The sequence below is a fragment of the Babylonia areolata genome, chromosome 32, assembly GCF_041734735.1.
Source record: "Babylonia areolata isolate BAREFJ2019XMU chromosome 32, ASM4173473v1, whole genome shotgun sequence".
Taxonomy (NCBI): domain Eukaryota; kingdom Metazoa; phylum Mollusca; class Gastropoda; order Neogastropoda; family Buccinidae; genus Babylonia; species Babylonia areolata.
In genome coordinates, this window is record NC_134907.1 from 20,724,181 (window position 1) to 20,748,425 (window position 24,245).

At 44.2% G+C, this 24,245-nt stretch overlaps 1 protein-coding gene and 1 long non-coding RNA gene across 3 annotated transcripts in view; one reads left to right on the plus strand and one right to left on the minus strand.

The window, feature by feature from the left end:
- Window positions 1–24,145, plus strand: LOC143276507 (uncharacterized). Of its 2 annotated transcripts, none has more exons than XM_076581046.1 (13): window positions 1–147; window positions 1,350–1,585; window positions 3,293–3,399; window positions 5,335–5,474; window positions 7,604–7,654; window positions 8,809–8,912; window positions 9,511–9,703; window positions 10,437–11,904; window positions 13,062–13,213; window positions 14,384–14,627; window positions 16,658–16,847; window positions 18,481–18,585; window positions 19,262–24,145. In XM_076581046.1, exons 2-13 carry the CDS (start codon window positions 1,440–1,442, stop codon window positions 19,830–19,832), a joined length of 3,471 nt encoding a protein of 1,156 aa, XP_076437161.1. In that variant the 5' UTR covers window positions 1–147; window positions 1,350–1,439; the 3' UTR covers window positions 19,833–24,145. The 2 variants fall into 2 exon arrangements, with proteins under 2 accessions (XP_076437161.1, XP_076437160.1); XM_076581045.1 differs by having other exon boundaries at window positions 3,290–3,399; window positions 19,262–24,144.
- LOC143276508 (uncharacterized) overlaps window positions 18,569–24,245 on the minus strand; it is a 17,022-nt gene continuing 11,345 nt past the window's right edge. Inside the window, exons 3-4 of the long non-coding RNA XR_013053587.1 lie at window positions 19,377–19,484; window positions 18,569–18,705 (exon numbers count right to left, since the gene is read on the minus strand). This is a non-coding gene — a long non-coding RNA (uncharacterized LOC143276508). The remainder of the gene's footprint in view (window positions 18,706–19,376; window positions 19,485–24,245) is intronic.

Below are 24,245 nucleotides of genomic sequence, written 5' to 3' on the forward strand. Positions count from 1 at the left end.
TCCGGCACATCAAGAATCAACAAGCGCTAAACTATCGCTTGGAATTCTCAGCGATCTGGTTGCAAAAAGCGTATAATTGCATGTTGCTGACATTGTATTCGCATCTACCCACTTAGCACAAGGTGCAAAAGGAGATAACGGACACCGGTAAGTCTAGAAATGGATTACGCGCAAGTGGCGGGATGCGTGGCCTTGCCGATCTATTCGAACTCCGCTCCTTGTCACATCTGTCACTGTTGCTGTAGTCGCAAACTAGCATGATGTACATGTGTCCGATACACGTGCGTAATTTTCAGATTTAATACCAAAATATATTGAACTGGGTGTTCGTTGAAAAGAATGGGCTTCGGGGAATCAGCAAAAGAATATCGAAACGTATTTGGATATATACATCGATTGATCGGGGGTGGAGTAAATCAACTAAACGTCAGAAGTGATCAATTTCCTCGTCTCCATTATTTATGATCCGCTCTTTATCGGGCAAACCACAGTGTGATTTTTTCGTTATCATTAACATTATGATTAATTATGTGACACATTTGAATGAACGTTTAATGATTTTTTTGTATTCAAGTCATCCGCTATTCTGTATTTTGTTTATTAAAGTTGAACTTATCAAAATTGATTTTTTGAACTTTTAAGTTAACTGAAATTGACAAACCGTTTAAAAAATATATATATATTAAAATTTTAATATTTTGTTGGAGATCAACCCTTTTTGGGGCTTTTGTCCAGATTCTTTGGTTGTCCACATTCTTGCTACGCAGAAGAACCAAGAATAATTTATTTGTTATTAGTAACAGCAGCTTGTGAGTTTTGAATACATTTTGTATAACAGTTACTTTAAAATCAAACTAAAATGATTTTAATCATCAAATTGAATTGTCAATGTCAGAGATCATTTCTTATCATTTGGAATTAAGAGTGATTTTGTGAATGAGGAATCATTGTTTATGTGTAAAATGTGTTATCAGTTATGTCATTTGAACTACATGTTTGGACTTTAAAAATATGTGAAATGGTCCTCTTAGCTAACTAAAAGTAGCATTATGAATTATAATGTGTGTTTGTTAGGTAAATTTTGTGTGTGATTGTTTATTTGTCAAAGTGTGTCTCTGTGTGTTTCAGTTCATTTGTGTACATATATTTGTCACTGTATTATGTGTGTATTTGTCATATTTGTGTGTGTGTGTGTGTGTGTGTGTGTGTGTGACACTGACAAAAAAAGAGAGGGAGAGAGAGAGTTGCTAGTATGCATTTGATTAAAAAAAAATTTTGTTCACAACTGACATTTCACTAAACAGAGAAACAGATGATGTTCATTTTGTTGTTGTTTGTTTGTTTGACAGACTAACTGGGCAAAGGCCCAGAGACAGCGACTGTTTTCAGAGAGCTAGACTAGCGTTGAACCTGGAATCAGCTGTGAGAGAATCTCCATCATGGTTGTGGCTGACGAAGACCCGCCTCGCAAACGATCGCGCCTGTCTCTCAAGTCAAAAAAAGAGGACAGCACTCCCCTTGCTGAGGATTCAGAGCCACCACCACTGAAGTCGGATGCAACAGTTCCTCAAGGACTGCCTATCAAGTGAATAGACTTTTTTTCCTTAAATTCATTAAAAAAAAAATTGTTGGTATGCATGTCTGCGACACTGTGCGTGTCGATTTATCTTCATTTGTTTCACTTTCATATTGATTCTCATGGAATTGGAATTGATCTTTTTGTGTGACAGTGTCTTATTTACTGTGATTTGAAATTGATCATTTAGTCGTGTCTATCCCATTGTCTGTGATTGTGGGTGTGTGCCATAAATGACCAAGCAGTAGGCACTCTCCATCCTTCCCTGTTCTTTGAGTTTGACCAAGTGCGTCAATCAGTTTCATGCTTAATCATATTCTGGGATGTTATCCTCACATCTTATTTTCTGCTTGCCTCTCCTTCAGTTATCCTCACATCTTATTTTCTCCTTGCCTCTCTTTCCTTTCAGAGTTATCCTCACATCTTATTTTCTCCTTGCCTCTCTTTCCTTTCAGAGTTATCCTCACATCTTATTTTCTGCTTGCCTCTCCTTCCTTTCAGAGTGCCTTTCAGGATTGTCTCAGCAAACCCTGTTCATGACTTCATCATAGGACTTGCCCATACCACTTCAGTTTGCATCATCTCACTACTTGAAGTATATCTTCACAGGGTCGCATTGCTCTCTTCCTCTTTGGTGATATAATCTATACACAGTAGTAGATGCCTAGGAGTTTTTGGACGCATCTCATTTCTGTTAGTGTTACTATTGTATCCTCTTTTCTATGTCAGCTGTCAAAAGTCCATGAACCATAGGCATACACCATACAGGACTGTTGAGATGACCAAGGATCACATCACACCATCACTCTAATTTTTGAGCTGAGTGCCATGTTTTTGTTATTCCAAACGGTCTTCAGTTTTTGTCAGTGCTGCTGTTTGTGAGAACTGGGACTGAAATTCTGGCTTCTTTTCCTTGCATGTTACTGTGATCATTTATTATAATGTGCTTATAGTTTTTATTAAATTTTAAAAGAAAGTTTGTTGTATTTTTAGTTTGTTTTTTGAATAGTTTGAAATTTCTTTACATCACATATTCTGTATTCATATCTAGTGTGATATTACTTAGTGCCTAGATTCTGTTATTCAGTTATCAGTATTATATGCTTTTTTAAGTTTGATAATTCATATATTTAATTTGCACACAAATGTCATAACTATTGTGGTTGTGTAATGTTGCATTGTAGTCTACTTTTGCAAGAAACTTCACAAAGATAGAGATAGGGTGGAGGTGGACTCACAGAGAGAGAGAGAGAGAGAGAGAGAGAGCAAACATACATTTTTTATATTGATAGCTAGGAATAGTAGAATACGCTTGTAGTATACAAGTTTATATTTTTTTCTTATCAGTCTTAGACATTTATTTTCCCCTTTAAAAAAGATATTTTGAAAGTGTCACAGCAGGTGGAATCAGAGATTTGGGTAATTTTTTAAATGAAACAAAAGCAATATTTCTTAAGCAATGTTAATATTCATTGTTCAAAATTATTAGAACCACAAGTCTGAGAATTATAACTTGCATCGTTTTTTTGTTGTTGTTTTTTCCATTGTATTGCCACTATTAGTGTGTTTTTGTAGACCTAAATTTCACTTGAGTCACTTACTTTTATAGTTGCACATAGTTTGTAGTTTTAGTTTCACTTCATTTGTGTAATTGCAAAACTGCGAATAGTTGATCTTTTTAAAGTGTTAAACAGTTGTGAATGATTGTTCCAGAAGTGAGGAGGAGGTGACAGATTGCTCTCCCCCTGTGATTGACCTGACTGAGAGTGATCTGCCCAGTGATGGCCCTGTTGTTCCTCCTGTTGCCTCCATGGAAAACTTGGGTACTATTTTTGTTTTGTTTTGTTGTGTCTCCTGTTTTTTGCTGCTGCTTGGTTTAAGCAGGCATGCCTACCATTACTGAGGGCCAGTATTTGTTCTGGAAAACTGATAAAATGGAAAAGGTGCCCTGGAAATACGGATATTTGCTGAATGTCCCGGAAAAAAAAATCTGACCGTAACGTTTTTTTACTGAAGTATCTAGTGGGTACAAGTGTACCATTAGATGACTTTCCAACCATTGCCAAAGACACTTTGTTAAGACTTAAGGAAATGCTGCTGAATATTACCGAAGCCACTTTGTGAGAAGCTGGAACTGTCCAAACAGTACTGAAGCCATTTTGTGAACGTCTGCTTGATTTCCGTCACTGGCGAAGTAACTTTGGTAAGACCAATGCCCATGGGGGTAAGCACCAACTTTTTGAACGCGGACAACCTTTTTAAAATGAAGGCATGTTTCCATGTTTACAACCATTGCTTCTGGCTGTCAGAGGACTGTTGTATGTTTGCTGAGATGTTCCTGAAAGTGACACCCTGTCCCTGATTCTAATGTGTTGTTTTTGAAAAGCAAATTTAGGGGTAGGCATGCCTGTTTATTGGATGCAAAGCCAGTGCTCACTCATTTTGGCCATTTGGCTTGTGCCAAAAGGTGTGCTTGGTGATGGTGGACCTCACTGTCACTGGTCATGAAACCTGGTTTGGTCATGGGGGCACTGCACTGCTGAACTCATCAGCAGCATTCTCCATTTCTGGCGGTCGTGGGATAGGGCCTGGGTTTTGGGCGAAGCTCCTGTCTGTCCACTCAGTGATGTTGCCTGCCCACTTCTTTCACTGTCTGCCTTGTCCTTTTCCTCTTCACTGTTCCCTGAAGGGTGGTCTTGGAAAGCCTGTCGGATCTTGTCACCAGGCCATACCATCAGTTTTTCTCTTTTTTTTTTCACTGTGGTCAGGTCTTCATACCAGCCAATGTGCTGTCTCATGTTTGTTTGGTTTTTTATATTTATTCCGCACTTGTTGTTTGGTCTTTATAGGAGATGCCAAGGAGTCTCCTGAACTTGTGAAGCATCTTATTTCCACTGCTTGGGTCCTTCTCTGAAGCTCTGCTGTAAGAGTCCAGGACTCACAGATGTACAAGAAAATAGAGAGAATCAGTGCATGCAGGAGCTTCAGCTTTGTTGTGGGATTGATGTTCTTGTCTCTTCATATGGGTGTGTCTCTCCATATGGGCTTCAGTCCTGTGTTTTTTCTGGTGCAGTGAAACTAAAACTAAATCCACTGCCCTTGCTGTCGTTGTTTTACGTTTGGGAGGTTTCAAGAGTTTTACACTGAAGGAACGAAGAGTACAAGAATAATAATAATGATAATGATAATTTATAAAGCGCCTTTCCATATAAAAATGCTCAATCTACACTGTACAGTGTATATACAGACATTTAAAACATGCATTTAAAACACTAAAACGAAGAACTTAAATGCATGCATAACCCTTTATAGTCAGCCAGCCAAACATTCAAGCACAAATTTATGTACACACACACACACACACACACACACACATACATCATCACAGACTATACACACTCATCATAAGTATCACATGTAAAAGCCTAAATAATGCAGAATGGTAGTTGGAAAGTGATGTGGACAGATATGATGTTGGAAATGACCCATCAAACTAGCGACAGGCAAGAACTGCAGTTTTTCATCCACATGAGAATTGGAATTGTTAGGAAACGAAACAAGAAAAGAGCTCTAGAGAGCTAGCTGAGTTGTCAGTTTGTCACACTGCAGCTTATGGGAGAGAGAACGTATGGTGGGAAAAAGGGTACCAGGGAAAGGAAAAGGCAGGGAGGATGAGGGAGAAAGAGAGAGAGAGGGAGAAAGAGAGAGCAGTAGTTGCGTGTAACAAAACACTCTTTTCTCCTTTTTATTCCCTACAGGCAACACGTGTTTTCTGAACAGCGTGTTGGAGGTGTTGCGCTACACGCCGTGTTTCTTGGAAGGCCTGGAAGAGCTGTATCGACACATTGTGTACCTGGAGAAAATCAAATCCTCGGATGTTGTGCAGAGCTCTGAAGAGGTAAGGCCGTGACTGATGTGTCATTGTGTGGGATCATCTGAGATGCTTAGTTTGATTTTCCAGTCAAACCTAGGAGAAAGGGCGAGAGCAAGATTTGAACCCAGACCTCTGTGATTGATGTGTCATTGTGTAGAATCATGAGTTGCTTAGTTTGATTTTCCAGTCAAACTTGGGAGAAAGGGCGAGAGCGAGATTCGAACCAAGACCTTTGTGGCCACTGTATTGGTCGATACGCGTCTTAACCATTCTGGGCAAGCCAGTGACAGTGATGATAATGATAGATTATTTTTGCTGGCTAATGTCAGTAGAAAGCAGTGAAAAAGTCGAGAGAATTTTAAGAATAAGATTTTAAATCATTTCTTACTGGTTAATCTCTACAAGGCATTTCATAGAGCATTTAATTTCCTGTAAACTAACACAGCACATAAAAAGTCATGTGAAGCGTTCAGCACAGTGTTGAAATAAGCTGGGTATCAGAACCAGCTTTCAAACAATGTTGGAATGGAGGTAGCAACCTTGTTTGTTAATTAAAAAAAAAAAAAAATCGTGGCTTTCAGTGTTGTAAGAACGGACAGGTCCACATTTGTGCACGTGATTCTTTGATTCACTGAATGGAGAGTTGGCTTAGTGGTAACGCATCTGCATAGGAAGAGAGAGAATCTGAGCGTGCTGGTTCAAATCCTATTTTCTCACCCTCCACTAGGTCCCGTGTGCAGCATGCACTTAGCGCGTGTGAAAGAAACCTACGGCAACTAAAGGGTTGTCCCTGGCAAAACTGTAGAAAAATCCACTTTGATAGGAAAACAAACAAAACTGCAGGCATGAAACACATACACACACACAAAAGGGTGGTGCTTTCAGTGTACTGTATAATGACACGCTCTCCTTAGGGAGAGCAGCCGAAATTTCACACACACACACACACACAGAAATCTGTTGTAATGCAGTACCATCTATCACAAACAATGACTGGTGACAAGATGTAAAAATCTGTGTTCTGGCATACTGGGAGAGTTAGGAATTCCTACACACAATATAACACAGTCTTACCGAGCCCACTCTGAGCGACAGGTGTCAGTCACAGGGTCACTTTGTCTTGTGGATCTGTGTCATTTGTCAGTTTGCTTCATGGCGTCAGTGTGCAATTCTTGATGATAATGTGGATACATATGTAGTGCCTACCCTCGGTCGGAGACAAAGCTCTAAGCACTTTACAAACACATAGATAACATAGATACTTACATAGTGCCTACCCTCGGTCGGAGACAAAGCTCTAAGCACTTTACAAACACATAGATACTTCTATAGTGCCTACCCTCGGTTGGAGACAAAGCTCTAAGCACTTTACAAACACATAGATAACATAGATACTTACATAGTGCCTACCCTCGGTCGGAGACAAAGCTCTAAGCACTTTACAAACACATAGATACTTCTATAGTGCCTACCCTCGGTTGGAGACAAAGCTCTAAGCACTTTACAAACACATAGATACTTATATAGTGCCTACCCTCGGTCGGAGACAAAGCTCTAAGCACTTTACAAACACATAGATACTTATATAGTGCCTGTCCTCGGTCGGAGACCAAGCTCTAATCACTTTACAAACACATAGATACTTATATAGTGCCTACCCTCGGTCGGAGACAAAGCTCTAATCACTTTACAAACACATAGATACTTATATAGTGCCTACCCTCGGTCGGAGACAAAGCTCTAAGCACTTTACAAACACATAGATTTTTATATAGCGCCAATCCTCAGTCAGAGACCAGTCTGTAAGCGCTTTACAAACTCTGGAGTCATTTGCACGACAGGCTGCCTACCTGGGTAGAGCCGTCTGACAGCTGCCGTTCGGCGCTCATCATTGGTTGCCTGTGTCACACACACATTCACACTAATACAGACATGTAACATCTTGCGTGTATGACCATTTTGCCAATTTATGTAGGAAGCCATACTCAGTTTTCTTGGGGGGGAGAGGGAGAGGGAGGGGGGATGTATGCTGGGAATGTTCTTGTTTCCATAGCCCACCGAAGGCTGACATGAATTACAGGATCTTTAATGTGCGTATTTGATGTTCTGTGTGTGTGGTTCATTGTCGGTGAAAAAGGATTTTGTGCTTTCAGGTGAAAACTGACCCAGTCTTGGCATGGGACCTGGTGAAGAACATGTTCAAGGTGTGTACTGTGTGTGTAGGTCTGCTTGCCTTGCTGTGTGTGGTGGCTGGCTTTTGAGAGTGAGAAAAAAAGTGTGTATGTGCAGATTTGTGCAGCCTAACTTGTGTAAATTTGAATGCCACTGTGTGTGTGTGTGTGTGTGTGTGTGTGTGTCTGTGTGTGTGTGCTGATTTGTGCACTCTAACTTCTGTGTGATTTTGAATGTGTGTGTGTGTGTGTGTGTGTGTTTCCATATTTCTCAAGTGTCTGTGTCAGAAATGAAAACAAAGGTTGATACTTTGTGTGGACTTTGCATGAAAGGGAGATAATTGGCCTAAAGTAGTGCATACTTAGCTGATGAGAGTTTTTGTTTTGGTGAGTGTTGATGCTGCTACTCTCAGGCACTGTTTGCTGCTCTCAAATGATGAAAACGTCAGTCACAAATTTAGTATCAGGGTGTCAGGTCTGAAGATCCTGTAACCCATGTCAGTGTTTGGTGGAACGTGTAAATCAACACAACCAGCATGCACCCACCACCTGAAGCAGAGTATGGCTGCCTAACTGGCAGGGACAAAAAGTCATACATGTATGTATACGCCCATCTTGAAATGAGTTGACCTGATGATACTTATATATCGCCTCTCCCTGGTTGAAGACTAAGCTGTAAGCTCTTTACAAACATGGAGTCATTTGAACAACATGCTGCCTACTTCAGTACCTGAGTAGAGTTGACTGACTGCTGCCATTGGGTGCTCATCATTCGTTTCCTGTGTCATTCAGTCAGGTTTCAGTCATGCACACATATACTCATAGTCATACAAACGCGTAACGTTTTTTGTGTGTGACCATTTTGTTTATTTACCCTGCCATGATGTAGGCAGCCATACTCTGTTTTCGGGGGTGTGCATGTTGGGTATGTTCTTGTTTCCGTAACCCACTTAACGCTGACATGATTATGGGATCTTTAACATGCGTATTTGATCTTCTGTTTACGTATACACACGAAGGGGGGTTCAGGTACTCAGAGGTCTGCACATATTTTCACCTGGGAGATTGGAAAAAATGTCCACCCTTTACCCACCAGGTGCTGTGACAGGGATTCAAACCCAGCACCCTCAGATTGAAAAGTCTGACGCTTTTAACCACTCTGCTGTTGCACCTGTCGGCTCTTACAGATGTACAAGAAGATGGAGAGAAGAGAGGAGATGTTCTCAGAGTTTGCCAGTGCAGATGTCACCAGCATGGCAGTGAAGCCAGACAAGGTTCTGGACGTTATAAGGTATGGTGTTGTGTTGTGTTTTTTGTTGATTTTATTTTATTTCATTATTCTGCTTTGTTTTATTTGATAAAGCATGCATTTATGTTAGCTGTTAACAGGCATACTTTGAAAGTGTTGTGGTGTTGCTATTTTGTGGTGGATAGTGTTGAATAGGCTTACTTTGAAAGTATTGTGCTGTAGTTATTGTGTGTATACTGCTTGAAAGACATGTTAAGCACTTTGAGCTCTATTTGAAAAAAAAAAGCAAAGAATAAATGTTCATTATTATTATTATCATCATCATTATTATTATCATTATTTTCATCATCATCAGTTTTATTATTATTATTATCATCGTTATCTTATTGTCATTATTATTTCATCATTTACAGTAAATGAGTTTTTGTACATGAAAAGCGCTTAGAGTTCTGTTTCAAAAAAAGAAGAAAAAAGCGCTGACTAAGTGTACGTTATCATCATCATCATCATTATCAGCAGCAGCAGCATTTTAATTTTTTTATCATTAATCATCATCATTATTATTATTTATTATTTTTACTGTTATCATCATCATTAGCATCATCATCATCATTATTCTCCTCCTCTCCATTCCCAACAGGGAGTTCAACCCGATGTTTGAAGGCAACATGCAGCACGACGCCCAAGAGGTGCTTCGCTGCCTCCTCTGCTACCTGGAGGACTCAGAGCGCCAGCTGCACTCGGACTACGCCGTCATCCTGGCCGTTCAGCCATCCCTGCTGAAGAATCCTGGGCCACACACTGCATCCCTGCACGATCCCCACCAGAGACCGGTACTGCTTGGGGGAGTGGGGATTTAAAGAACAACTTTTTTTCTCTCTTTTCCCTTCTTCGCAAATTTGTTGTTGTTGTTGTTGTTGTTCGTCAATTTTATGTCTGTTCACTAAGCGTGATATTAGATGGGGGAAAAGAGGAAAGAAAGAAAGAAGTGTGTGTTGGGAGGGGGTGTGGGGGCTACGGGGGAGGTGGGGTAGGATGAGCTGGATTTGAAATAATATGGCCTGAGTGGATATGTTTGTGTGTGTGTGCATGTGTGCATGCACATGTGAGTGTGTGTAAGGGGGTGGTTTGGTGGTTGGGGGGCAGTAGGGGTGAATAGGTATGTATGTATGAATGTATCGATGTCTGTTTGCTTTGTGATTATGCTTGTGTATAGTTTACTAGGTACAATTTGATGTGTTTTTGTAAAATGTATCGCAGTATTTTTTATATCAATGTTCTGTAATGCACCTGGAGCAGAACTTCAGATGAAGCACTATACAAGTATCCATTGTTACTGTTTTATTTTTCTTAATGTCTTTTAGACATATATATTTAAGGAATATATTTGAATTTTTTAAGAATTTGTTTTCCTGTGGATGTGGATTTTTTTCTTCAGAAATTTGCCAGGGACGACCCTTTTGTTGCCAGCTGTGAGTTCTTTACCTGCGCTAAGTGCATGCTGCACAGGGGACCTGGGGTTTATCGACTCGGTGTCCCTTCATTGACTGGTATGTCGGTTTTCAGGGCTGCCACTCTGTCATGGAGAAGTTCCTGGCGGCTGGGAAGGCCAGACTGCGTCGCGGGAAGTCGGCCGTGGCGGCCCTCAACTTTGACCAGTCCCAGCCTGGAGCAGGAACAAAGCCCTCGGAGAGCAGAGACAGTGCGTCCTGGTTGGAGTGCTCAGGTTCGGTCCATCTGAAACGTTCCAGCCACACCGCCGGTCAGCCAACCGCCCAGGAAACTCTAGTGGGTGGCTGCAAAGAGGAGAAAAACTCGGAACCCGTTCCAGACGTCAAAAAACGCAAGTTCCGCCACACCAGGTTGAGGAAAGTGGCAAAGACGGAAGAAGAGTTTGACGAAGTTGACGGCATGAGCAAGAAACCCCAGTCCACGGGCTGCCCCGATGTCGGGCCTTCAGTGGCAGGTCAAAACCCCGGCTCCCCGAAAACGTACGTTCGAAGGTCAGTGCGACAGAGAGTGACCAGTAAACGACTGGTTGACTACATCGCCCAACAGGACTGTGCGAAGGAAAAGAGGGCCTGCACTCTGCCCAAAGCAGAGACGTCCAAGGACGTAAGTGACTCAAAGTCCACAGAGAAGAAGTCGACAGATTGTGCCATGATGAACGGGGATCACTCGGAAAAGCTGGACAAATCGCAGCCCACCATTCTGTCCATGCTCAGCAGGAAAGGCGGGCAGTGTCGACGCCTGGGGATGAGAGGACGCGTCGTTCACACCCAGCACGGCAGCATCAACAACCCCACCCCGATGTCCTTTCCCGTGTCGCCGGAATCACCGCCAACAAACCAGTCACCGGAACCTCGCCGGTCGCCACGGAAACCTGGCACCGTCCTCCGCCCCAACGCTGCCGTCAGCATGTCGCCGCAGCAGCAGAAGCAGATCGGGGTCATGACCCCTTCGTCCTCCCCGGCACGACCCGACGAGTTCCCGACTGTCAGCCCCAGGGAAGGGGACGTGGAGCAGGGGGGCGTGGTGGAGGAGGGGGGGGCAGGCCGCGGCCACAAGGCTCCCATCTGTGCCCAGGTGTGGCCTGTGGAGGGGCTGGGCTCGCCACACGACACCTTCCACGTAGGGGGCGCCAGCAGCCAGGCATCCTCCTCCTCCTCAGGAATACCCCCCTCACACACACAGATTGAAGATGCAGACTCCATGGATGGTGATGCCCCCCAGGTTGCCTCCCCTGACCGCGTGGTGCCGCCATCCACCACTGTCGAGGATGGGTTTGACGGCCTCCGCCTCAGCAAAGGGGTGTCGTCGCCGGTCAAGTCCCGACTGGAGAAGATGTTGGCCTCCAAGCAGTCGGGGGGACTGACCTCCCCTGTCTCCAGGGGCAGCAGTGTTTCTCCGAGCATGCTGGGAAACCCGCAACCGCAGCAGCCTCCGTCCAAACTGATGATCAAATTGGAGAAGTGTGATCACCTGTGCAACACGCCCACCATTTCCGCTTCGGCCGCTTTGAAGGCTTTGAAAGGTTGATGTTTTTTTCGTTTGTCATGTGCTGTATTGTTGTTTTGGAGTGCGGCTGTGTGTGGGTAGATATGGGCGTGTTTCTTTCTCGCTCTGCTTCATTCTTTCAGCATGGGTGTGACTTGTAGATGGTGTAGGATCAAATTTTTGCTTTTTGACTCACTTGTGTAAACAGAGTATGTTTTAACCCGGTGTTCGGTTGTCTGTGTGTATGTGTCTGTGTGTGTGTGTCTGTGGTAAACTTTAACATTGACATTTTCTCTGCAAATACTTTGTCAGTTGACACCAAATTAGGCATAAAGATAGGAAAAATTCAGTTCTTTCTAGTCATCTTGTTTAAAACAATATTACACCTCTGGGATGGGCACAAAAAAATAAAAAATGAAGCCTAATTATATGCAAACTGCATTTACTGTTATATTTAGATTTTTTGTATTCTCTAAACTTGGCACTTTGATCTGATATTCTGACCCAACAACAAGAGCAGTCATTATTATCATTTTTTGTTCAAACAGGAACTTCTTTTGCTAAGCATGGAAGTTTTATTTATTTTGCAAACATTTTGGCGCATATAGTAAACAAGGGAAATTACTCTGTAATTAATGCTTGGGGACTTAATTTGCTTTAAACTGATCTTTCTCATCTTAAACATTACATTTTGAAATTATACTCAATACATAAAAAGCTTGTGTGTTTTACTCTCAGTGTACAGGGCTTTCACTATGTTCATTCGCCCAAGTGGTCTTTTTCGGAAAATACTAAAATCAATACGACGAGTGGACTTTACAGATCTGTTGGCTGAGCCCTGAAGGTCATGGGCAAAAATCAGTTGCATGCACATATTTATACACATTTTCCTGCCTGCAGTTTTTTAAATTTCAAATTTGCTTTCCTACCAAAGTGGATTTTTCTACCCTTTTGTTGCTGTGGGTTCTTTAACGTATGCTAAGTGCTTGCTGCTTATGGGACCTCGGTTATCGTCTCATCCGAATGACTAGCGCCCAGACCACCACTCAAGGTCTAGTGGAGGGGGAGAAAATACTGGCGACTCTGCCGGGATTCAAACCAGTGCACTCAGATTTTCTTGCTTCCTGGGCGGATGCGTTACCTCCAGGCCATCACTCCACCCACAGTTGAGTATGGATCTCTGACTGCCCACAGGCACAGCGGCCACTTGCAGACGGATGAATTTCAGCGATAATGATGTTGAGGAGGTGAACAAGAACAACGAACAGGACTCTGATGAAGATGAGGTCAGCCTGGGCACCAAGTCATCCTTCACCTCTGTGCCTCTGAAATCTGTCTGTGTGAAGGTGAGTGGAGTGTGTGTCACGGGTGTTCAGTGCTGGCACTTTAGTTGGCCCTGCGAAAGTTCGTGAACCCAGGAAGTAGGGCATGGATATAAATAAACGCGGCTGACAAACAGGCCGCGCCAGCGGCACTCGCTGTACGCTTGTTCGGCGGTAAATCTGCTTTGTTTCTTTCGCGCATCATCTCCTCGGATGGATCGGAAATAACGACTAAAGAAGTGGTTTTCTAAAAAGAACACAAAATAAGCTTTCCATTGACTCCAAACACAATATGTTTTCTTACATAGCGGTTGTTGTGGCAACGGTTGAAACATAAATGAAGAAAGAGAAGAGAAGGATAAGCAGAAACATGATCGCAAAAATCGTTAAGTTTAAATCCCTCTCTAAGAAAACAGGCGTTTAGCACAATAACATCGTAAATACACACAGAACATATAGCATGCCTGCATGCAGATTAGCTTACCTTTTGAGTTGTGCGATTTTTCTTGGCAGCACAACAAACGTTTAAATGACTGTAGCATGGTGAGTGTGAGCAGCAGGGGGATGGAGAGCGGGGTGAGTGTCTGTCGGCTTATGGCACTGCCGTGCCCTTCATTCCACGAGAAAGACGAAGATTTTTAAGGTAAAAAAAAAAAAAAAATGAAACGATGATGTTGATAAAATAATGAAATTGTGTAAATCAAATCAAACTGCACTCCAATAATACAACCAGGAATTGCAATAATTCAGCTTTCTGTAATCGCTGCAGGAAATGTGTGGATGCTGTGAAAAGGTGGGAAAAGTGGGGCGGGGGCCGCGGGGCTGAGTGAAACAAAGAAGGCAGTGTCCCAGTTTGGCGTGCGGGGCCAGAAATACCGCGGCGAATGTGCCGGTCAGTACAGAGTGCGGTGGGAAAGTCTGGCATTAAAAATTTTTTGACCCAAGACGCTAGACGCTGCTCGGCCAACTAAAGAGCCGGATTTTGTGCTTGTGTGTGTGTATGTTGTGAATGTGTGTATGATTGTGTGTGTGTGTGTGTGTGTGCTGTGAATGTGTGTGTGTGTGTGTCTGTGTGTGCGCAGATGGTGTGCACATATCTAAGTATGTTGTATATGCATACATGTCTGAATAAAACAGTTTTTTTAACACTGACACCCCACCACCCACACCTCCACCCCTCACCCCCGTCAACAGGTGGAGAAGTGTGACACGGTGTGCGACAGCCCAGAGAAGTCGGTCAGCGCACGGTTTGCGGCCAGCCGCCTGGCACGGCAGCGGGCCCAGCGGTTCAACATCATGGAGAAGCTGTTCCAGGGGACCATGGTGATGCGCACAAAGTGCATGGAGTGCGAGCGCCGCTCGGAGCGTAAGGAGAGCTTCCAGGATGTCAGCGTTCCCCTCGCCGCCCGTGATGGGCCTGGCAGCGACTCCGAGTCAGGTGACTTGTTTGTTGTTTTACGTGGGTGTTGACTCCTGATTCAGGTGACTTGTTTGTTGTTTTACGTGGGTGTTGACTCCTGAGTCAGGTGATGTGTTTGTTGTTTTACGTGGGTGTTGACTCCTGAGTCAGGTGACGCGTTTGTTGTTTTACGTGGGTGTTGACTCCGAGTCAGGTGACGTGTTTGTTGTTTTACGTGGGTGTTGACTCCGAGTCAGGTGACTTGTTTGTTGTTTTACGTGGGTGTTGACTCCGAGTCAGGTGACGCGTTTGTTGTTTTACGTGGGTGTTGACTCCGAGTCAGGTGACTTGTTTGTTGTTTTATGTGGGTGTTGACTGTGAGTCAGGTGATGTGTTTGTTGTTTTACGTGGGTGTTGACCGTGAGTCAGGTGACGTGTTTGTTGTTTTACGTGGGTGTTGACTGTGAGTCAGGAGACTTATTTGTTGTTTTACGTGGGTGTTGACTGTGAATCAGGTGACTTGTTTGTTGTTTTACGTGGGTGTTGACTGTGAGTCAGGTGACTTGTTTGTTGTTTTACATGGGTGTTGACTCCTGAGTCAGGTGACGCGTTTGTTGTTTTATGTGGGTGTTGACTCCTGAGTCAGGTGACGCGTTTGTTGTTTTACGTGGGTGTTGACTGTGAGTCAGGTGATGCGTTTGTTGTTTTACGTGGGTGTTGACGCCAAGTCAGGTGACTTATTTGTTGTTTTACGTGGGTGTTGACTGTGAGTCAGGTGACTTGTTTGTTGTTTTACGTGGGTGTTGACTGTGAGTCAGGTGACTTGTTTGTTGTTTTACATGGGTGTTGACTCCTGAGTCAGGTGACGTGTTTGTTGTTTTACGTGGGTGTTGACTGTGAGTCTGGTGACGCGTTTGTTGTTTTACGTGGGTGTTGACGCCGAGTCAGGTGACTTGTTTGTTGTTTTACGTGGGTGTTGACGCCGAGTCAGGTGACTTGTTTGTTGTTTTACGTGGGTGTTGACGCCAAGTCAGGTGACTTATTTGTTGTTTTACGTGGGTGTTGACTGTGAGTCAGGTGACTTGTTTGTTGTTTTACGTGGGTGTTGACTGTGAGTCAGGTGACTTTGTTGTTTTACGTGGGTGTTGACTGTGAGTCAGGTGACTTGTTTGTTGTTTTACGTGGGTGTTGACTGTGAGTCAGGTGACTTATTTGTTGTTTTACGTGGGTGTTGACCGTGAGTCAGGTGACTTGTTTGTTGTTTTACGTGGGTGTTGACTGTGAGTCAGGTGACTTTGTTGTTTTACGTGGGTGTTGACTGTGAGTCAGGTGACTTGTTTGTTGTTTTACGTGGGTGTTGACTGTGAGTCAGGTGACGCGTTTGTTGTTTTACGTGGGTGTTGACTCCTGAGTCAGGTGATGCGTTTGTTGTTTTACGTGGGTGTTGACTCTGAGTCAGGTGATGTGTTTGTTGTTTTACGTGGGTGTTGACTGTGAGTCAGGTGACTTGTTTGTTGTTTTATGTGGGTGTTGACTGTGAGTCAGGTGACATGTTTGTTGTTTTACGTGGGTGTTGACTGTGAGTCAGGTGACGTGTTTGTTGTTTTACGTGGGTGTTGACTCCGAGTCAGGTGACTTGTTTGTTGTTTTACGTGGGTGTTGACTGTGAGTCAGGTGACTTGTTTGTTGTTTTACGTGGGTGTTGACTGTGAGTCAGGTGACTGTGTTTGTTGTTTTACGTGGGTGTTGACTGTGAGTCTGGTGACTTGTTTGTTGTTTACATGTGTCTGGACTCGGATTGAGTATGGGATTCCCCCAACAGCGATAACGATTGAGTATGGGGAATAACAATTGAGGGAATAACGATTGAGCGTGGGATTCCCCCCAATAACGATTGAGTATGGGGAATAACAATTGAGGGAATAACTATTGAGTATGGGATTCCCCCCAATAACGATTGAGTATGGGTTATAGGATTACCCAGTAACGATTGAATGTGTGATCACCACCTCCCCCACCCTGCCACCTCCCCATGACTAATGACTGACTGACTGATGGTGGCGCCACAGGTTCTGACGAGGAGAGGGACTCCAGCCTGCTGCGGCTGATGCGGGCCTTCACGGACGTGGAGCGTCTCCGTGACGACAACAAGTACTTCTGCGAGCCGTGCTGCCGCTACGTGGAGGCCGAGCGGTCCCTGCACTACGAGGCTCTCCCCAACATCCTCACCGTCCACCTCAAGAGGTTCAGCGCTACCGGGTCAGTAGTTCACTGCGCTGCAAGGCAGCTGGGTGTGGGGGGGGTGTAAGGGGAGGGTGTAGGGGAGTGGGGTTGTTTTAGACACAACTTTCTCACTGTACTCCTTGAGTGTTTCAGTGCTACGGGGTCAGTATTGCCCAGTGCTGTGCTGCAAGGCTGTTTTGGTGGGCAGGGGGTTAGGGGTTGTTGCAGACACAAATTTGTCACTGTCCTCCTCAAGTGTTTCAGCGCCATCTGGTCTGTAGTGCACTGCAGACAGTTCAGGGAGGGGAGTGGTGATGGTGGGGGTTAGGGGGAGGGAAGGTGAGTGGGGTTGTTTCACACACAACTTCCTCACTGTCCTCCTCGAGCGTTTTAGGGCTACCAGGTCAGTAGTTCACTACAGGCAGTTTGGGGAGAGTGGTGCGGGGGTTGAGGGGGCGGGGGGGGGGGGGGGGTTAGGGGAGTGGTGTTGTTTTATACACAACTTCCTCACTGTCCTCAAGCCTTTCACCTCCGACTGTGGATGTATCGGCTGGTTTAGGGGTAACAGCATTTTCAGCAGTCCAGCCACTCATTTGCATAAGCTTGCTTCATTGCAAATAGCGACTGCCTGTATGTGTGTTTGAAGCAATATCTCAGCAAGTTTTGTCTGTTTCGATTTTTTAATTTTTTTTTCTTCTTCTCGTTTTGTAAAGCGAAAAGCTGTTGAGGGTGTCAACATGGCTGCCAGGGTGTTCGATACAGAAGAGGTGGCTAGAATTTTGTTTTGATTTTCCGCAAAACATCAACAATAGCAATTCAAAAATGTGATAGAAAACAAAAGTAATGTTGTTTATGAACTGAAGTGATTGTGGTAATCATGGTGGTTACATGCTACAAGGTACATCAACAGGAAGGGGGTGGGGTCTCGTTAGACGTGGGTATAGAAAAATCCCAATATTTTAGCTTGAAACCTTCATTCTGGGGTTTTCATTTCTATGAAACCCTCCACATGAAAGCTTCAAGCGGAAATATTGTTAACACTAATAACAGTGAGCTTTTGTGTTGTAATATTGTATGATGGTGTTTGTGGGTGTTTGGGTGGGGTGTGTGTGTGCGTGGGTGCATGTGAGTGTTTATGTATAGTGTTACTGCTCAAAACTACATGATAGTGGAGGAAACAAAACACATGCAGTTGATTGTTGTGTCTAGTACAGTTGCCAATATTTTAGCTCCATTTCCACCCATAAGACTGAATTTTTTTCTTTTTTCCAAAATGTTTTTTTTTTTTTATATTAATTTTGTATTTTATTTGATAGAATTCCAAATTATCTTCCCCTGATTGGGAAGAATGAAGTTTGCACTCTTCCTTCAAAAAGTATACTGCAGACTGGAGGGGGAAGGGGGTGGGGGTAGTGGAGGGGGAGAAGAGCAGGATTGTTATATACACAAAGCATGATTGAATGTATGAAGAAGAAACTTATTGTTTTATAATTATAACTTATACACACGCTTTTGCTGCCTTGCAGATTTGCAGACAATATGTGCATGTGTGTGCAGTATATTTGGCTGTCTGTCAAAAATCAATGACTATTTGTCTGTGTGTGTCTGTGTGTTGTATATGTTCGGCCGTCTGTCCAAAATCAGTGACTTGTGTGTCTGTGTGTTGCAGTATGTTCGGATGTCTGTCCAAAATCAACGACTATGTGACAGTACCTCTGCTGTTGTCGTGTCTCCGCTACAAGTGTCCTAAGCCCTGCGTGCGTCCTGACCACAGGTAAGCCAGTGCCCAGTCTGTGTGTGGCCAGTTCTTAGAGAAGGGTAGGGAAGATTCTTGCTGACGGACTTTTGAAGGAAGAATCGAGACTCGCTCTCACATGTACAGGTGTGATTATGCCTGCAGACCCCACAGTTAGGAAACAGGACAGTAATCGGTGCCAAAGATGTGCTACTGATACACACACACACAGTCATACACACATTCACACTCACACAAGCGCACACTCACAAACTCATGCATGCGCATTTGTGTGCATGCATGCGCACACACTCACGCACGGACGGCGGTATACATGTGATAATGTACACCGACACCACACATATATGACTAAAATCACAATATGTAATAAGACGTTAAACTGAAGAACATACACACACACACACAGGCACAGCAGTCTCACACACAGACACATGACACTCTCACTCACACACACTTGCACTCACACACTCCCTCTCTCTCTCTCACACACATACAGAGACTTGGAGGTATACTTGTGATAATGTACAAAGGCACCATACATATATGTGTGTATGTATGTACAGATATATATATATATAGATAGATAGATAGATGAGAGAGAGAGAGATGTATGTGTGTGTGTGTACGTGTGTATATGTGCCCCATATATATATATACATATATATGTGTGTTGTATGTCACTGTCTGTGTGCAGGTACACCCTCTACGCCATCATCACCCACGCCGGCTCCACCATTTCGGCCGGCCACTACCTGTCCTACATCAAGGTTCGACCCAATGCTGTTGGAAATGACACGCTCTCCACCTACCTCCATAACACCCCTGCCAAGAAGCTGCACAACGGCCACGACAGCCACAACATCTTCGACAGCCCTCTGTCTCCGCAGCGAGCCACCGAAAGTCCCATTGACACCGGCCTGAAACAGAAAGAGTCATTGTCGTCATTGTCATCATCGCTTAGAAAGGCCCAGCCTCACAGTGTCACAGAAAAGGGGGACTGGGACCTGGGTTCAGATCCGGGGGAAGATCCATCGAGCCACACACCAACACCACGGATGGCGCCCGTGGGAGGAGGAGGAGGAGGAGAGGGGGGCGTGAACGGTTCCCATCCGGCCGACTACCACTGGCTGGAGTGTGACGACGAGACGATCCGCATTCTGTCGGAGAAGGACTTTCATGGACGTCTGATGGAGACGGAAGGGGCCCTGAGGGGTACGCCCTACGTATTGTTTTACCACAGGTTGGACACGTGGAATGCCAAGTAGTGGACTGACAGCATCCTGTGCGGAACCTCCCTGGGTCAGGGGAGGGGGTGTGGGGGTTAGCTTTGTGGGGGTGTGGGCGGGGTGGATGGGTGTGACAGGGGATGTACGTGTGGAGGTACAGTATTGCTGTGACTCTTGAATTGGTGCCGTGTGTGTAATCAGGGAAGTGAGAATCATGTGAAAACCTATGCAAGGCCTCACACTGTATGTGTGTGTGTGTGAGTGATGTAACATTAACAAAGAGTAATTTCTTCAGCCATACTTGTCGGTCATTGTGCATCAAACATCAGACGGTAGATGATGTGTGGAACTGGACGCAGAGGACAGTTCAAGAATCACCATCGTACCCAAGACACTGCCTCTGCTGTGCAGGACAAGTAATCTTGTTCCCTGATTTTCCAGGAACTTTCATGACTTGTGTATTCACTGCAGTTGACTATGTTATTCAGTTTTGCCACAAGGGGTGGTGTCAAAGATGACTCATCTGGTTTTATAGTAAGCTGAATGAGCAGCTTTCATGTTATGTGATTGGTAGAGTGCTGGTGTAAAATATTAAATATAATCACATATGGAAGAAAACCAAATAATCCTCTTCAGTGTTGTCACGTGAATTTGGCAGCCGAGCAGTTAAGGACATTATCGATTTATTTTCACAGTCATCAAAGAAAAAGCGAGGAATTTTGTTGGTGAAAAACCAGTGGATGTTGATGTGTGGAACATGTTCCACACAGACATGCGCTAGTCAACTACAACACCATTTTCATATTGTGACCCACCTGCAATAGGGCAGGACGGTAAATACCAGAGATGTGATTCCAATATTTCATTAGCATGCTCCAATGGCGAGGATGATGATGATATGGATCCTGATATAGCGCCTATCCTCAGTGAGAGACCAACCTAATGATGATGATGATATGGATACTGATATAGCGCCTATCCTCAGTGAGAGACCAACCAATAAGCACTTCACAAACACAGAGTCATTTGCACTGCAGGCTGGGTAGAACTGAGTGACAGCTGCTATTGGGTGCTCATCATTCGTTTCCCATGTCATTCAGTCAGGTATCAATCACACACACATATACTGATACAGACATGAAACATTTTATGTGTAAGACCATTTTCTTTATTTACCCTGTCATGTAGGTAGACATACTCCGTTTTGGGGTGTGTGCATGCTGGGTATGTTCTTGTTTCCATAACCCACTGAATGCTGACAGTGGATTACAGGATCTTTAATTTGAGCATTCGATCTGTGTGCATATACACACGAATGGGGTTCAGGCACTAACAGGTCTGCACATATGTTGACCTGGGAGATTGGAAAAATCTCCACCCTTTACCCACTAGGCGCTGTTAACAAGGTTTGCACCTAGGCCCTTCAGATTGAGAGTCCATTGCGTTAACCACTGGGCTGTTGTGTCCATCATGAGAAGTATGAGAAGAACAAGCACTAGGAAATGGACTTGAGGTGGGAAGCAGATTTTATCCTTGCCTCACGGCCACTGCAGAGTTGCTCTGAACGCTACCTTACCTTGACTGACGAGAACCCAGACACTCTTGTTGTGTGAGGTGGGAAAAAAGAAACGCACCTTCCTAGCATGTCCAGTGAAAACCTTTGTCTAACTAGCGTGTAAGAAATGTGCCTCAGTTATAATATACAACTCGAAGCTTTAAAAAAAAAGAAAAAAAATGCACCTGTGATTGAAAAAAAAAACCACAACCAGACGAACACCAACAACTAACAAAAGCATGTTCACTGACAGGTAAATCCATGCTGACAAGTTGTCCTGGCATGCAACCGGAAACAAGGAAGAGACCGGCAATAGAGGCAGAAGTAGTAAAAAAAAAAAAAAAAAGACAGGACTTGTGAAGAAAGGGGTTCTGTTGTGTTATGGTGGGAATCCAAACCCAGCAGTGGACTTCTCTAGCAGTTACCAGAACACTGTATCAGCAGAGAGAGTATGCAGCCTGCTTTCTTGGCCGACTTTTCGTTGCTCGCAGCGCCAGAAGTACGTCACATGACGACATGTGCAGACCACCGCTGTAACTGGTTTTCCCAGTTTGCACTGCTTTTGTTCGGACAAACTTTTCTTCACAGTTTCTAAATGGATCAGTTCGAATATGTAATTGCAGATATATGACATGAAACATGCTCAAAGTAAATATTGAAGACTAAAGCAAATGATGTGTGTAATTGTAAAACTGAATACATCTCGTAAACTTGCAAAAATAGTCACCGAAAATGTTCAAAATCCTTTCGTCAGAACAGGGATTTCTACGATGAAATTTTAGCCTTTCAGTGACTTGGACAAAAAGGAATAGGAGACATGTGCGCCCGTGGTTCTCGCTAAAAACAGCTGGGGAAAATCCAACAAAAGTGTGTCTGCACACCCTTCCTTGTATCTCAAGGGGAGAAATTCACGTGCTGTTATGCTACACAGTGCAAAAGAATCATAGCTAGAGTGGAGGTTGTGCCTGTCTGCCAGCTTATGTATTCATTTGGTGAAAGCTGAAATCCCTGTATGTGTGTGTGTTGACATCTGTGTGTGTGTGCGAGCAGGTGTGTGTGTGTGGGTGGGGCAGGATGGTTGTGTGTCTGTGTGTGCAGGTGTGTGGATTGTGTGTGCGTGTGCGCGCGCTTGCGCATGCGTGTGCAGGTGTGTGTGTGTGCGAGTGCATGTGTGTGCATGCGCATGTGTGTCCAGTAACCTGTACCCTGTGTAAGCATCCGTTGTGTTCAGCATCCTGTAGCCGGCGTTGGTGTCACTCCCACTATGGCCAGGGGGACATCAGCCCAGAAATGGGCTGTGAACATGATTCAGTTGATCTGGTTTGATTTGATTTGAAGGTCAGAGAGACATGATAATTTTGATATACATGTGTAGGTCAGTTCACCTGGAGGGGAGGCAAGAGGGGTTTGGCGTCTCCCTGCACTTTGGCAGCTGTCCTTAATTTCTGTTGATCACTTTATATGCTTTCTGTTGCTTGCTTTGGTGTTTTTGTTGCTTTTTCTCTTTTATGTTTTGCTTGCCTTTAATTTTTATTATGTTTTTTCTTCTGTTTTCCTTACCTGCTGCTTTGTTGTTTTTTTCTCTTCTGTTTTCCTTACGTCTTGCTTGCTTTTGTTTTTCATTTATTCTGTGTTCCTTGCCTGCTTGTTGCTTGTTTTTCTTTCTGTTTTTCTCACCCGTTGCTTTGTTTTTCTTTCTGTTTGACTTACCTGTTGCTAAACAGACAGGACAAGGTGTGTGGCCCGTAGACACTCCTCTCGATGACAAAACTGTATGGCGACCACAGAGAGCTGTGGAAAATGACGTCATTCATGGCCAGAACTGGATTGGTGGTGTAGCTGTGAACGTCAAGAAGTAGTAATGAGCAGTAGTAGTGAGCATGGAGGCAGATGATGATGATTCTTCTTCTTCTGCATTCACTCGTATGCACGCGAGTGGGCTTTAATGTGTATGACCGTTTTTACCCCGCCATGTAGGCAGCCATACTCCGTTTTCGGGGGGGTGCATGCTGGGTATGTTCTTGTTTCCATAACCCACCGAATGCTGACATGGATTACAGGATCTTTAAGGTGCATATTTGATCTTCTGCTTGCATATACACACGAAGGGGGTTCAGGCACTAGCAGGTCTGCACATATGTTGACGTGGGAGATCGTAAAAATCTCCACCCTTTACCCACCAGGTGCCGTCACCGTGATTCGAACCCGGGACCCTCAGATTGACAGTCCAACGCTTTAACCACTCGGCTATTGCGCCCGTCAGATGATGATGATGATACGGATACTTATAATTAAGTTATACAGCGCCTATCCTCGGTCAGACACCAAGCTCGAAGCATTTTACAAACACATATTTATATAGCGCCTGTCCTAGGTTGGAAACCAAGCTCTAAGCACTCTACACACTCAGACAGACATGTAGCATTTAATGTGTATGACCTTTTTTTGCTTATTTACCCCACTGTGTAGGCAGCCATACTCCCGTTTTCGGGGATGTGCATGCTGGGTATGTTCTCATTTCCATAACCCACCAAACGCTGACATAGATTACAGGATCTTTAACTTGCGTATTTGATCTTCTGCATGCGTGTGCACATGAAGGGGGTTCAGGCACTTGACAGGCGTGATAGCCTAGTAGTTAAACTCTGTTAAAGAGTTGGACTTCCAATCTGAGGGTCCTGGGTTCAAATCACGGTAAGGGTGCCTAGTGGGGAAAGGGTGGAGATTTTATCCGATCTCCATGGTCAACAGATGTGCAGACTTGCTAGTGCCTGAACCCCCTTCATGTGTTTAACCACACAGAAATCAAAATCCACACATCAAAGATCCTGTAATCCATGTCAGTGTTTGATGGGTTATGGAAACAAGGACATACCCAGCATGCACAGCCTCGAAAA

Excerpts from the sequence above, each read along its gene's own strand:
- LOC143276507 (XM_076581045.1), top strand. The coding sequence starts at position 1,440 with ATGGTTGTGGCTGACGAAGACCCGCCTCGCAAACGATCGCGCCTGTCT. Across the intron at positions 3,400-5,334 it reads TGCCTCCATGGAAAACTTGG|GCAACACGTGTTTTCTGAAC; the intron begins GTACTATTTTTG and ends TATTCCCTACAG. Across the intron at positions 7,655-8,808 it reads TGGTGAAGAACATGTTCAAG|ATGTACAAGAAGATGGAGAG; the intron begins GTGTGTACTGTG and ends CGGCTCTTACAG.